Source organism: Aquila chrysaetos, chromosome 24 (assembly GCF_900496995.4).
Source record: "Aquila chrysaetos chrysaetos chromosome 24, bAquChr1.4, whole genome shotgun sequence".
Classification (NCBI taxonomy): domain Eukaryota; kingdom Metazoa; phylum Chordata; class Aves; order Accipitriformes; family Accipitridae; genus Aquila; species Aquila chrysaetos.
This window is the reverse complement of record NC_044027.1, coordinates 17569387-17584105: the sequence shown is the minus strand read 5'-3', so window position 1 is coordinate 17584105 and position 14719 is coordinate 17569387. Positions and strand designations below refer to the sequence as shown.

At 48.5% G+C, this 14719-nt stretch overlaps 1 protein-coding gene across 2 annotated transcripts in view; it reads left to right on the top strand.

Annotated features, from left to right (window-relative positions):
- Positions 1-1464: 1464 nt before the first annotated feature.
- GPSM1 (G protein signaling modulator 1) overlaps positions 1465-14719 on the top strand; it is an 83506-nt gene continuing 70251 nt past the window's right edge. The window contains exons 1-2 of one of the 2 annotated variants that reach the window (XM_030001157.2): positions 1465-1617; positions 5602-5664. In XM_030001157.2, the coding sequence (XP_029857017.1) occupies positions 1559-1617; positions 5602-5664 (122 nt within the window). In that variant the 5' untranslated portion in view covers positions 1465-1558. The remainder of the gene's footprint in view (positions 1618-5601; positions 5665-14719) is intronic. The other variant, XM_030001159.2, reaches the window with a different exon arrangement.

Below are 14719 nucleotides of genomic sequence, written 5' to 3'. Positions count from 1 at the left end.
GGTTTGCCTGCAGTCCCTCCAGCGGGGCTTCCGTAGCTGGTTGCTTGAGGGCGCAGAGGTGTTCTTTTTTGGGGGGGATGGTATGGCATGTACCCAGGACATGGTTGCACCTCCCTGGACAAGGAGGCAGCTCTCGGCAGGATGGTTTCAGCTTTCTCTGCTGTGGTTCGTCTACAGAATTGTGACTATTCCTAAGCTAAGACACAGATACATGTTTGTTTATGGGTTTTTGTTTTGAATTTAAATGCCCAATCAATTAGCTCTTGGGAAAGAGGCTTTTGTGGTTTGCTAGTGGGGTGTTATTGATGATGTTTTTTCCTGAGCAGGATTTCTGCTTGCTCTTGAGAGGCTTTTGTGCAGGTTCTCCAGGGTGAAACAGTCCAGTAAGTAGGGCACGGCTCTGGATTCCCTCTGACCACAGGGTTCTTGCGTCTGCAGAGCAAGCTGCTGGAATCTGCTGAAAGCCACAATTTATACCTGCACTTCTTTGGGGTATCTGTGAAAATAATGATGTTTAATTTGGTGTTGCTGGCTAAGTGACATTAATTTACAGTCAGGCCTCTGCTGAGTGACCAGCTCACTAACTTTTACAGGAGCATCTCAAGCATTGAAAAACAGAGGGAGCTGGATGCAGCATGTGAAGATGACCTGCATCCAGCTTGAGACATTTGGTTGACAGTAAATAGTAAAGGCCCCAAGGTTCAACAGGACACAGTTAACACAGAAAGCAAGTTGCTGTGGGCTGGGAGGGAAACATCCCTTTTCCTGGTGGATTCCTCACTACCAAAGATAGTAGCCAGACTTTGCTTTGTGGTTAAGTCTGCTCGTGCGGACTTACTGGGAGGGCATGGGCCTCTGTGGCATACCCCTTCTGACTCAGGTAAGGTGGACACAGCTGTGCCAGGTCCCGCTCTCTGCCGCTCATCCTAACTGCCTCCAGGTGTAGGCGTTTACTTTGAGGACAAAAGAGCTCAGGCTAAGGAAAACGGGGGACTTCTCGTCATGGAACTAAGCGGCTATATACGGAGCGGGTCAGAAATCAGCAATGCTATGCCACCCTCCTTTTGCGCTAACGTGTGGGTAGGGAGTCTGTGCGTATGGGACTGCTGTAGCTCTGTCCTTCCCTGCTGCGGTAGCTCTGAGGGTAAGTGCTGAGGCGCCGCAAGGTGTCGTTAAATACGGGGGTGCGAGAAGCGTGACCTGCAGCCCGCCCTACTGCCAGGGCTGCCGCGACGCCCCTGCACGGTGTCTCGGGCGGAGGGGCGATGGCGGCCCCGGGCAGCGGGTTCCCCCGCCCGGGCGCTCAGCCCCGCTCTCCCCGTCCCACCGCGGGCCCCCCGGGGCGGGCGGCAGCGCCGAGCACGGCGGGCCGGGCGGAGGAGGAAGGGCCGCTGCCCGCCGCGGGGCTGACATCAGCCGGAGGAGGGGCCTGCCCGCGAGTTTTCTTGGTTCGGCGCATCACTTCCCGCCGCTGCCATACTCCGCTGCCCGGTGCCGGGGCTGCGGCCGCGCCTGCCTCCGCCGCGGCGGGCGGCTCGGCTCGGCGGGGCCGGCGCCCATGGCGTGTCTGCCCGGCGGGGACAGCCCGGGCTCCGCCGCCCGCCGGCTCTACTCGAGGTGAGAGGGGCCGGGGGGGGGGGGGGGAAACCCCGGCCCCGGGGGAACCCGGCCCCGGAGCTGCGCCCGCCGGCGCGGGCAGAGCCCCCCGCGGCCCCTCGCCGGGAGGGAGCGGGGCGGGGAGGGGAGGGGAGGGCTGGCGGCCGCGGGTTTTCCGGGGAGGGAGCGCTCATCCGTGGGAAGTGAGAAGCTGTTGCACGCCTGGGGACCCGGCGAGAGTTAGAGGAGACGGAGGGGAAGGACGCGGTGTTTCCTCCGTGGGGCAGCTCTTGCTTCGTGTGTGGGGCGGTGGGTGCTGAGGTTGCCGAGAGGGAAACTGTGGTTTTCTTTGGCGCTAGCCCGGAGTGATCGGCTCCCTCTGTTAATGAGGCTGATGCTGAAGCCTGGTCTGTGCTGGGTATTTGCATAGGAGGCTCTTGGTCGCACTGCAGAGACTTTGAGTCTCAGCTTTAAAATTGGGCGCTACGGAAATTCACACGAGGCAGAAAAAAAAAATAGCTTTAGGCTGTCTGGCGTTCATGAAAATACCGTATCTTGCCCATTCTTTTTATTTAGATCAAAAATGAAAAAGTCTAAACTGGAGTCAATTTGAGGCCTCGCAGCATTGCTTGGAGCGTTGTTGTTTATGCTGTTCATCCTCATTGTTTTATTTCTCCTCTAGCAGTCAGAAGTGGAGGTAATGCAGTGTCTGCACTGGGGGGGGGGGGGAGAATGCTTGAAGTATATGCAATATAGTAGCTTTTCATCAATTCTCTTTGCATGCTTTGCAACCATTAGCACAGCAACTAGTGGGTTGTCTGGTTTAATGAGTATTGGTTCATTAGGACAGCAGGTGTTTCTTGGTTTTGTTGCATTATATAGCAACTCCTGGGAAAATGAAAAGAGAATGAAGAGTTAAAACCATTGGTCTGCTTACTCTGGTGGAGCTAGAGCTGTGGAGAAACACACTGGCTTTTAATCAGACTGCATCTTTTTCTTCTCTTTTGTTTTTCTTGAAAACTTTTTGGGGAATAGACTTTGGTCACTTTTGTGAAGGAAATCCTATTGGGGGGCTGCGTACCCCTAATGTGTGCCTGTCCAGCACAGTAAACACTGCTACCAGCTGTTTAGTGAAGGGAGAGTAGAAGAGAAATGGGAAACGCCTCTCCTGTGGCTCAGTCTGGGTGGCTCTGGCGGGGCATGTGGTGTTAAAACTCCCTGCAGTGCTCTTCAGGCTTGCTCTGCAGGCCTTGAAAGTGCATGTCGATGGAGCCTCTCTGTCTTTACTGCACTGTTAACTGGAGTTATAACTTAAGAGTTTCTTCCTTAACTTCACTGCTATCACAGTGTAGAAACTTCTAGCTTGAAGTAAATGACTCTCAACTCCATCCTGCAGACATATCTGGGGTGATAGGTGGAACCTCAGGTGACTGTTCAGGTGGTAAAGCCATCATGACTGGTATCAAAGTCTTTCTCTGTGTGTTTTTTCTTTGCCTGGGAGCACTAACTCAAGTGTAAGAACTGCAGAAGGTGCCTGTGTGGGCAGGGAGTGCCAGACCCCTTGTCTGGGGGGCTGGGGGAGGTATATTCCTTCTAGGAAGAGGGATGGGGTGGAAGGAAGCGTGCCACAAAGAAATGAAAGTATTTGTTCATTTTACTACATCCCTTGGTATTTCCCTAAATTCTGCCTATCCTGAACAAAGGCATCTGTTCTGTTGTTGTGCTCACAGCAGACAATCTGTGTTCTGACTGGGCCAAACTCTTCTGTTTACAGAGACCAAAGTTGGGAGGATCTCTGCTACAGCAATAATAGACCATATGCATTTTTGCAAAAGAGGTCCTGTGCAACTCTTTGCGCCCAGTCTTGGTAACCTTTCTGATGCCATTTATTTCATTGCTGTTGTTACAGCAGAACTATTAGTCTCAAGGGAGACTTGTTGGAAGTACAGGGCTTTGGAAGCAGTTGTGACTCTACAGGGCTGGCACATCTTGGTGGCCAGCTCCTGGTATTGAACATTCGACCTCTGGTGGGGCTTGTTGGAAACATCGAGCTCTGTGATAGCGCTCTGCAAACTTGAGTTGAGCAAGTATTACATGAGCCTGAGCTAATGCTTTGCCTTCCATGGGGTTTTGATCTGGTACTAATTTAAGTGCATCCAACGCAGCTGCGTGTAACCTCTGAGGACTTCTGTTGGACAGAATCCGGGCTGTGGGAGCTGTGAAATACCTGCTTGCAGCAGGTGCCTGCTCTTCTCTGCTGCTGCAGATAGTCTCACTTGCCTTTTTGTGCTGGCTGTCTGACCGTGAATGTGTAGGAAGCACCAAGCCCACCAAATGATTCCCCTGGACCACGGTTCCTGAGAGTATGTCAAGTTCATGCTGGGGACAAGTCTGCAAGTGTTCAGAGAGCTCCACTAAACTTGCCCCTTTGCTTTTAAAAGGCTACTCTGGAGATTTCCAAGTCTGGGAGTGAGGCATGAGCATGTTCTGGGGAAACCATCGCTGTACTGCATTGACATCTCGGAGACATTATTGATCCCACACAGAAAGAATGTTAGATAATGCTGTAATCAGACCAGAAATGTATAAATCTGACATGAAAACTCAGATTAAAAGCATGTTTTGTTCCTCCCTTCTGAGCCTCCCTTTCCCTTCCCTTGTTCCGTGTTCTCTTGTAGTGCTACATATTTTCAATAGAGCTGTTGGCTTTTGTAATGTTTACTAACTTCTCTTGATTGTGTCATAAACAGTCTCCATCTCGCTCATTAGTGTCACTACAGTGGGTACCTGACCTGAATGCCTGTCGGGCTATTGGAGTGCTCTCTCTGAGCACTACAAATCTTTCTAGAGAAGGCAACTTTCTCCTATTCTGATTGGAAAACTGAGCTGGAAGAATTGTTGGCCTTTGGGCAAGGAAGGCAGTGAGAGAGGGCATAACTCAGCATGGGGGTTAAGGCAGAATAAACTGGTGTTTGCAAAGCAAATTGGGAAGAAAGTCTGCCACTGGGGTGGACTTTCCTCTGGAATGGTTCCTGTTCATTTTGCACGTATCCAAGGGACCACAGCACCATGAAATATTCTGATTGTTTTCCAGCTGCTAGTACTTGTAAACTTTCAAAACTTGTTCATTCAAAAGGAAAAGAAAAAAAAAGTTACATATTGCTTTCTTTTAAGGTACAATTAAATGCCACCTCTTAGAAAGAAGGTAAATATTTTGTATCTGTCTCAGAGGTGAAAAATCAGCACCATCCCAGCAGTGCTAGTTTTGGTGTTTTTTAGGAATTTTACTGAATGCTCAAGTGAATAAGCTGCCTGGTGACAGCTACTGACTCTGTATTAACTTGGGCTGGATTTGAGCAGCAGTGTGGTGACAGAGCTTTGTGCCTTGTTACAAATCCTCTGAGCCTGAGGGTTGGAGAGTTGTTGGCTCGCAGGACGATGGCAGAGGAAGAGTGCGATTAGCTTGTTCTGTGGAACTGGGACGGGGCTCAGATGAAGGGAACCCTTTGAACTTGCTGAAGATACCTCTGAACTACTGCGGTAGCAGCTATTGCAGACCCTGGAAATAGCTGAGGTGGTGGCAGAGTTCAGGAGAGGGAGCACACCTCGCCCAAGTAGCCGGCTGAGTGCCTGGCTGCTGCGGAGCCTGGCTGCCGCCACCATGCTGTGAGCAGCCCAGAGGCTGCTCCGCAGTTGGTCTGGCTGTGTGCGCATCCGAGTGAGCAGTGCTTCGCCATGTGCCGAGCAGCCAGGCTGAGTGGGCGGCAGCGCCAGCAAGGAGGTCACAGAACTGGCTGGGGTGCCAATGCCTAGAGTAAGTCTTGATGGATGGGTTGAAAGTAACTGCTTGTACATCTTTGTCTTATAAAAATACTTGAAGTTGGTGCAGATGATATCTGTCATGTGAGCAGGATCTGCATAGAAAATACAATGTTTATGTGATTTTAACCTGTTTGAGCTTGCAGGCTATTTTACTGGCTGTTTGTGTCTTTGACTTCCTGGCAGATTTCCCCTGTCTCCTTATTCTGATGCTCCAAATTGCAACAGCTGTCCTCTTCTTGTGTCCAGGTAAGGATTTTCCCGCTGAAAGTGACAGCGTCACGAGTGCTGTGGCAGAAGGTGGTCTGTCCTGGATGGGCAGGTTTGCAAAGTGGGGGCTAGTTGGCATTGCAGTGAAAAAGTGGTGTTCTGCACCACCAGAAAGCTGGGAATGATGCTTTTTTGTCTCTACTCCATAGATCAAACTTGAAATTGCATGATTATTATGTTTGAGAATACTGTTTTAGAGGTTTCTAAAAGATGACAAGTTTTTTTCGTAGGCCTACGGAGTCAGTCTCCATTAGGCAGAAGGATGTGAAAAATGGGACAAACATTTCTATAATAGCTGTGCTGCATAATAGGTGGCCTGAGGAAAAAAAATTACATGATAGCTTAGCATGCAGTATTGGTTTTGTTGACATCTGTTTTAGGACATTTTGAACAACTCGCTTGTAGTTTCAGCATTTGCGAGTAATGTGGTCATCCCAGCGCAGAGCCAAGCAGAACATTTAGGCTCCACCGCAGCAGGGAGAGGGACCCTTGCGGGTCAGACCTTGGACTGGGAATCAGTGTCTGGCTTTGTTGCAGGTTTCCCCAGGACCTTGGGCATCCTTTTTAGTTCTTCTGTGTTTGACCTTGTGGGATGTGGGGACAGCAGCTCTCTTTTCCCTTCTCCCTTCGGTGTCTGATGTTAAATGCGTAGGGGATGTGCCTTGTACCTGTACAGTGCCTAGCACAGCATGATCTTCGTCTTGCTTCTGACCTCTAGGTGCTGCTGCAATACAAACAATTGTTGTCTTCAGGGTGTTAATTTGACTTGTATGTGCACATGTAAATCAAGCTGAGATGATACATTGCTTTTTCCCTGTGCTGACTTGCACTTCGCTGACTCAAGTTATGCCAGACCTCCTGCTTGTTGTGCCTCATGCTCCTCGGGTAAGAGCTGTCCCTCTGGACTCTTTATCCCAAAATACTTCACGTTGTACGAGGCATTTGTGCCAAGCAGACTAGAAAGAGAACTTTGTGCATTGGCCACATGTTCGTGGGTTATGTGCTGTTTGCTAGTGTGTCAACTGAAGTCAAATAAGCTTATGTGACTCATGTGTGTGGCCTGGGGGCACCCCTTGAAGCCAGTTCCCTGTGAGATGAATGTTAACGCTGTCTTTGGTTGCCCCAGGGCCTAACTGAACAGAGAGCTGGGTCTGGAAGCGAGGCAACCTTTGACCCTTCCAGGCTGGGATGTTGTCTGTGAAGCATGAGTGAGCCACGTTAGCTACTGAGATGCCTTTTGCTAGCCGTTGCATTAGTCGTCAGATGCCTCCTTCCCGGGAATGTATCTGAAAGAGCTCACGGCTAACAAGGGAGAAAGGAACCCTTTCCAGACAGTGTCCTATAACCAGGAGATTGCCCCAGCTAGTCCCCACCAGTCTTAAGGACAGAGAAAGTCCTTGGGGTTTGTGGTGGTAACAAGGACCTCTTACAACTGGATCATGGTGACCAAGTGTTGCAATTTAGTTGCCTCCGTGGGTGGTGGATCCCATTCTGGTTCCTGCTGGATCCTGGTCTTGTCAGAGCTTTTCCTGATGTCTGCAGCATGACTTGCTTATGCCACATGAAAATCTTGTAATTAATTTCTTTTTCCTGGTGGATATAAGTAATTAGGGATCTGCTGCCTTTTATTTTCAAAGTTAGGGGAGCAGTGCCTATTATACCAAAGGATGAAAACCCTTTATGAAGACTGAGATATTGATTTGTTGTAGAAGAGTGACTTTAAAATTCCTTTGTGACCATTCCTCTCTTCAGCTGAACACAGCTGAACCATGACTGCTCTGGTGATGATAGCAGAGACTTGGGAGGTGATGGGAGACTAGAAATACCTGTGTGAAAGAGACGGGAGCAGGCTGCATAGCTCAGCTGGCATTCCCCTCCTCCAGTTCAGTGATGAGAGTGTCCCAGACGTTGGATTTATTCCTGTTACATTACATAAACTACAGGGAAAAGCCTTGCCTTGGTGTATGCCTTGAGGATAAGTGAAATCATGGCCAGCAGCAGGAAAGCTTAAAATTGGATATGTTGGTAAAAGGCTGGAGAATCAGTTTCTTTCCCTGCTGTTCAAGGCCTGCAGGCTTGGAGGGAAACATCTGCAGTACGCTGTGCAGATAGGAAGGGATTATTTTATGGACTGAGGCTAATAAAATGACTTTGTTTTTTTTAAATGAAGCTCACCAGGATGGAAGATCCTGCCTGGATTCAAACCGGTAGTGTGTGTGTGTTCCCATTAGCACAAGAGGTCTCCAGCCCCGAAGCCTGGACTGTCCTGGGGGGTGACATTCCTTCTCCTGGTTCCCTGCACTGAGCTGGCCGTTGTGCTTGGGATGTTGCTGGTGCTTTCAGCTGGAGGTACGCCTGAAGCTTGAGCAAGCACAGAGGAAAGGCAGTGGGGAGATGGCAGTCCTGGGACAGGACCACCCCGCTGCCACCTGCCCAGCCTTCCTTGTCCTGCCCTGAGGCGCATCTGAGGTGACCCTGGCTTATATTCTGGGTCCCCTGCACAACCAATGACTTCCTAGCTTGTCCTATGGCTTCCTGCATCCGTGCTGTTTTAATGTGTCCCCAGGGCACAATTTTATTATGGCAACATAACCACGTGCAGTTTGTGCTCTCCCTAGAGCAAATACTGGTACGTCTCAAGCATCATCTGCCTGTACTCTCATGTTCCAGCCCTGCTTTCTACTCTGTGCTGTCTTGCCTCCTCTCCCACAGATCAGGCCTTCTGTCACCAGAGAATATAAACTGTATTTTTTTGTGCTGGTGTGGTTGCTTTTTTGCTCCCTTGGTTTTTTTTGTACTTCAGGTGGTGTCCAAACTTGCATTCAGCCTTGCTTGAAGACCAGGTTAGAACTCTGTTGGGTCTTATGCTGCAAGAAGCCACCGGCAGCAAGTTTCCTGAAGTGGAGGGATGCATCTTATTTAACTCTTGATGCTGTTCTGCTTCAAAAGCAATTTTATCTCCAGATTGCTGCTCAAGTATACCTAGTTTCACCTTTTCCAGTCCTGCTCTGTGTATCGCTTTGATCAGCCAGCGCAGCTTCCAAAATTCAAAGCCACTTCCCTGTTATAAAAAAACATGCCAACCAAAGCCATGAAACAAAAATTCCTCCTCTGTCTGGGCATGCAGGCTGTGTAGCCTGACCACAAAGTGGGGCTGTTGAATTCTGGGCCTGGGCTATTTATAGTGGGAAAGCTTTCCATTGACTGAGCTGCTCCGTCCCTAAAGATACTTTTAATTAAATGTTAGTTGATAGATATGACTTTCTAACTGGCTTAGATTTAACTGGTATAAATGGGATATTTTTTTCCCCACTTAAAGCTGAAAAAAGTAGGAATAATCTGGTTGGAAGGCTACTTGCATTCAGTCATGTCTATCTGTTGATTAATGTAGTAAGGTGATGGAGTGTAAAAAAAAAAAAAAAAACCAAAAAACCAAAAAAAACCCCCAAAAAACCAAAAAAAAAAAAAAACCCCCACCACCACAACCGGAAAGGTAACAGTCCTACCAGTGCTTGGTGAGGAGAAGGGGAAAGGGATGCCAGCTGCCTTTGGCTTGGAGCGCAGCAGCAGCTCTCTAAACAATGCCCAGCAATGTTATGCAACTACCTAGGGAAGGAAGTGAAAATTTATTATTACAGTGCAGTTTCAAGGGCAATAGTAAATGAGCAATTTGCAGCACAACCCTGTACTTAACTGACTTAACTAACTTCTCCCAGGATAAAATGACAGCGCTGGTAAGGGCAATAGCTGTGGCCTCTGCTCCCACCAGGAGTGGAGCAAATACACGCTCTTTTTAGAATTGAATCTGAGGCATTGGACTGAGAGCCTTCAAAGTGGGCAGCCAAAGCAGTTTAGTGGCCTGAGCCTGCAAGTGCCTGACTGATCCCTGTCCCATTGAAGCCTGGGAAAGGGGGAGCAAGCATGTGCTGAAGCATCTCATTGATATCTGATTGCTCTTCCTTATTTCAGTGGAAGCAATAAAAAGATCCCTCTGCAAGGCCCTAGATATTGGAGCAGCAACACAAACCCTGAATGAATTACTTGGAAGGCAGTGCTACTATCTGATCACTACCTTCAGGGTAGAAATAAATAGCTTAAAAATCTTCTGCTATTCCCAGTTTTCTTTCACCAAGAGGATTTTGCCCAAGGATGACAGGCACTGGAACCACAGGCCTTTCCTTTCTGACTTTGAGATTAGAAGTGATATATCTACAGAAGCTTCACTTCTACTGTGAGTCAGTAGCTCTGTGCAGCTGCTAAACCTGAAGGAATTTTGAATGAAGAATAATGGATTGTCTTGTTTCCCCTCATGCTCTTCTGTTACCCTTTGCATTTACACCCTCTGGAGCAGCCAGAGGGGCTCTTCTCTGGGAGTTTGGGGCTAATGCATCTTTCCTCCAGATGCTGCAGGAGAAAGATTAAGAAAATGGATTTAAAATGGGGAAAACACCTATGTTATTAGTATAATGTAACTCAGTGTAGAAGCCATTTCATGTTGAGCCCTGGCTATACCTGAGAGCAGATGTTTTGTCTTGGAAGCTGCTTTAAGAAATGTATGGATAAAACTTATGGCTATCAGTTGATATATGCGGTTTGGTCTCTGAGCTGCAGAAAATGATGGCTGCATGGTGTTCCTGGGAAGCAGCTTTGAACATGTGTCATGCGACAGGGCTCCTTTCCTGCCCTGGGGATCCAGTTCCGTTTCCCTCCCACGCTCTTGTCTCCAGGGAGCAGACCGAGATGGTTGGCGTGAAAGTGAAGCGCTGCCCCTTCTGAGCCCCTTTAGTGGATGCTGTGCAGAGCTTGCTGTGGACACGGGTCTGTCTGCTGATCCATGATGAGACCTGGGGCAAGTTATTTGATTTGCAGCCTTGCTCATGCTTGCCTGCCTGCCCTGTCTAGCCTGTGGAGGAATGACTTCTGCTATAGGATTGCCGCAGACTCAGCCCAAGGAGACCAGCTTTGCCCTGGGGCTTGCAAGTGTTGTGGCAACAAATAATTAATGGTTGTGTTGAGTTCCCAAGGGGAAGCTCCAGCGCACCACTGGGACAGGCAAGTGGTCCATGTGTGTGTGGTGGAGTTTCTCCATGCCTTGATTAAAAAAGCTGCACAGCTGAGTGTATTTATGGGTAGAATGGAGGGATTTGCTGTGCCAGATGGCTTTGCTAGATTATATGTTTCCATGACTTTCTTGATGCTCCTGCGATTATGCAGACTACAGGGCTGTATTTGCTCTTTGGTGGGTATCCCAGCAGGTGCCTTTTCTGAGCATTTGCCCCATACAGCATGCAAGGTCTTGCTGGTGGGTACCTCCCTGGGCACTTTGGTGTAAACTGCTACAATTTCCTATGTTCCGGCTTGGAGCAGCTTGAGCGCAAATTAGCTGTGGGGCAAGTTCTCCTGTGATCCACACTGCAGAGTTGAGGTTGTTCTTTGTGCACTCCATCTGTGGAATATCCATTCATGCCTGAGGAGAGCTGGAAAGTGCCAATTAATATTCATCTCTCTGGGGCTATTTGTTAATTACTGTTATTCATGGTTTGTATTACAGTACTGCCTAGTGTCCCATGCTGCTGCGCCAGACTGAGTGGATCCCGGAAGGGTTATATCCGTTCCAGGGTTTCAGAGCTCTTGGTAAACATCAGTATTTTATTGCAGCCTTTCTGGGAAATATTTTTCCTGTTTTCAAGGGTGAGAAATTGTATAGTGTTCAGGGTGAAAGAGAATATAGGTGGCAAAGCTGGGAGCTGAATGTTCTGACTCCCACTCCTTCCCTTCAGCTCTTCCTTACCCACGTCACAGTGAGGTTAATTGTGAATTGAAGACCTTGGCTTCATCTTTTACTGAACCGTGCAGGGCAGCACAGCACTTGCATTGCATGATATTACAATGGTTCTGCTGTTCTGCTTAATATGGGAGGGAGCAAAAGGTTGTTTAGAAGGAAGTCACCAGCTGGTGAATTAAATACCAGGCTCTGCCCATTTACAAGGTGTGCCTCACAAATGTGGGGGGAACACTGCAAACCACAGGCCCTGGGAGAGGAAAAGGAGCAGCCTGGGTGGCCATGGGGTCTGGTCACCATGAAAAGCCTAACGCCAGGTATTGGCCTGAAGAAAGCAGGAGAACAGTCCCAAGTTGTCAGAGTGCCTAGCCACTTGTGACTCTACATAGTTATCTGTCTTTCAGGCTTTGAGAAGAGAGCAGTTAATTTAAAAAGGGAGAGATGTACACAGAAAAATGTTCCCTGTCAGAAAATAGCCTGCAAGTTAAATCATGTAACTGAGTGGAGTTCCTGGGTGCCCTGCCTTGAGGGGTGGTTGTCTTTGGGGTATGGCGAAAGATGGAGAAAGAAAAAACACACATCTCAATTCTTCCAGTTGGGCAGGAAGCTTTTGGGATGGGCAGTGGCTGCCAGTGCTTTGAGGAGGGTCCTGTTGTTACTGTACTTCAGCTATACTCTTGTAAAGTTATTGTATCACAGCTGATACTGCATCAGAAAACAGCCCCTTTTTTAGCAACTGTCTGCAAAGATTTGTATTGAGAAAATGGCACTGGGGATTGTATCTTGCTGCAAAACACAGAGGCCATCAGATCCGACTTGTTTACTGGCCAAGCCTTCTGCAGCATGAAGGCAGGAAAATAAACCCCTAGTGACTAAATAAATGAAAATATCTAGCATCATAAGTAATGTGTGTTTCTCTCCCCTTTTGGACAAATAAGCCCTTCTGATTTTAGCAAGGACTAGCTTGCTTGGGAGACCCATGGGCCAACATCTCACGGTGAGGGAACAGGGACTTAGATATATAAATGCGGAAGAATGTACTGGAACCGTGAGACTCCACGTGTGCCTCGAGGTATTTCCTGGCCTCTGAGTTCAGCCGAGTGTCTGAGCTCCTGGACGGGTCTAAATAATAAAACATATGAGTTCACTGCGACACGCCCAGAATTTTAAGGCTGCAGCCCATGGCCAGCTCTGGTATCAATTGCTTCCATCAGGGCTGTAATCCAGGAAACTGCAAGCATGAACTAGCTGGTTGATTGAAGTTGTGGTTTGGTGCTTTCCTGGGTAAGGCCACTGGAAAAGGGGAGGCCGTTGTGTTATCTGCGTTCATCCCTTTCATGTGCACTGCTGGGAGTGCAAACAGCAAAAGTGTGCCAGCAAATACCATGGGTTCTGCGAGGAGATCCTGTTTGACGGGGAGCTTTGACAACGTGTTCAGGTGTCTAAGGAGTTAATGATGAAATGGTTGAAAATACCCACTTTTTCCTCTGCTGTTCTGGAAGAAAATGAAAACTCACTCTGCAAAATGTACATTTCCTTCAATAAAGCCATTCTTTGGCATCAGTGTTTTTGGCAGAAAGTTGTCAGCAGTCATGCCGTTGAGTGAGCATTTTGCAGAGAGTTGTGTGAGAGATCAGGAGCGGAAAAAGAAAGCCTGGGAAAGCTGCATGGGTGTCTGAGACGCTGGCCTCCAGCAGCGGTGTCCTGGCCGTGCCATGTGTCCGCAGGAAGGAGCTCCAGGGCCACGTGCTGTGGCTCTGTCCTGCCGCACGGCTGATGAGCACGTCGGCTCACCACAGAGTGGATGTCCTCTGTTACATGGTCTGTGATCTCTGAGACCGGACTGGTCCTGGCCCCAGCATCCAGGACTCTCCCTGTCCCTGTTTTAAAGCCAAATATGCAGTGACACAAGGATGAGGAGTGAGCAGAGAAAACTTGTGTGCCTTGCCCTTAGCTCCCCTCCACTGAACAAAATGACGTTCTCCTGTGATGGAAATCTCTCTTTCTCCAAGGACCTTGGATGAGGGTCTGATCAGTGTGATTTCAGGGGGTCCTTTCAGGTTTGCTGAAGCAGGGTCAGACTCCAGCTGTGCTCAGTGAAGCTCCAAGCCCATGTGCAGAGGGTAGAGCTCACCTGCCCAGGGCCAGGGTGGCTGTGCTAACAGCAGCCTTAGGAAGGGAAGGAAGGAGATGCTTTACAGACCTGGCTCCAAACAAGAACTGAGTCATTTGTCAAGGCTGACGGCACTCTCGGAGCTGGTTGCCTGAGGCTAACATGGCACGCAGACAGGAGATGTAAAAATACATCTATCTATGTACACACACAGATGAGAGAAAAGTAACAGCTCAAAATGTGTGACTGGAATTAAAAAAAAAAAAAGAATTCCCAATTAAAGCCATGTGTGTTGGAGGATGTAACTGCTCCTGAAAGGCTTGTAGATGCTGTTGGTACAGCACAAATGCAGTCACTCCATAATGCCCTGGATTAAAAGAGGCAGGCTTCTCCAGCACATGAAATCTGTGTGGAAGCAGTGTTGTTCCTGCATGTCAGCAGCTTCCACAGCCCACCACCCTTACAGGTTAAGGTAAGGACCTGTCTTGTCACCTCTCGTTCTCCCTGTTGCTGCTGCCTGTGCTCCTGAAGTGCATTTCTCTGTGCAGCCTGCCGTTGTGCCATGTCTTTCTTTCTTTCACTGCTAGATGATGATGTCTCTCTGTGCAGGAACAGAGATATTTTTTTTCTGAAGGCATGCATTATTCAGTAGTCAGGATAAATGAACTCCCTTGATTTGGGCATGTGTGTAACCCAGATGCTATATCCTCCCTTCTTTCACCAGTGTAAGGGAGGAGGGGAGCAGTGAATTCTTTCAGTGCTACGGAGCAGTCTGTGTTCTGTATGAAGCCATTGCAATACCTCTGAGGTTGCAACAAGGAGCTAACCTAAACCTAATATAGGTCTGTGGAGAGATCTCCACTATCTGTTCCTGCTTGTTCTGTCTCCTTAACTGCGCATTTCCATCAGGCACGTAATACATGATACAACATTAAGCTTTTGGCTTCATCCTTTCTATGTGCACAGTAACAACTACTTGCTGTGCCAAGGGGGACTTTGCAGCAGCAGGGAAGGTAAGGGTGAGAAAGAAATATGGAGGATGGGGGGGAAAAAAAAAAAAAAAAAAAAGAATGGGAAGTTAAAGCAATGAAGGATGTGGCCTTAGGAAGTTTGATTTGGAAAGGGTGTTGGGTTCTGCC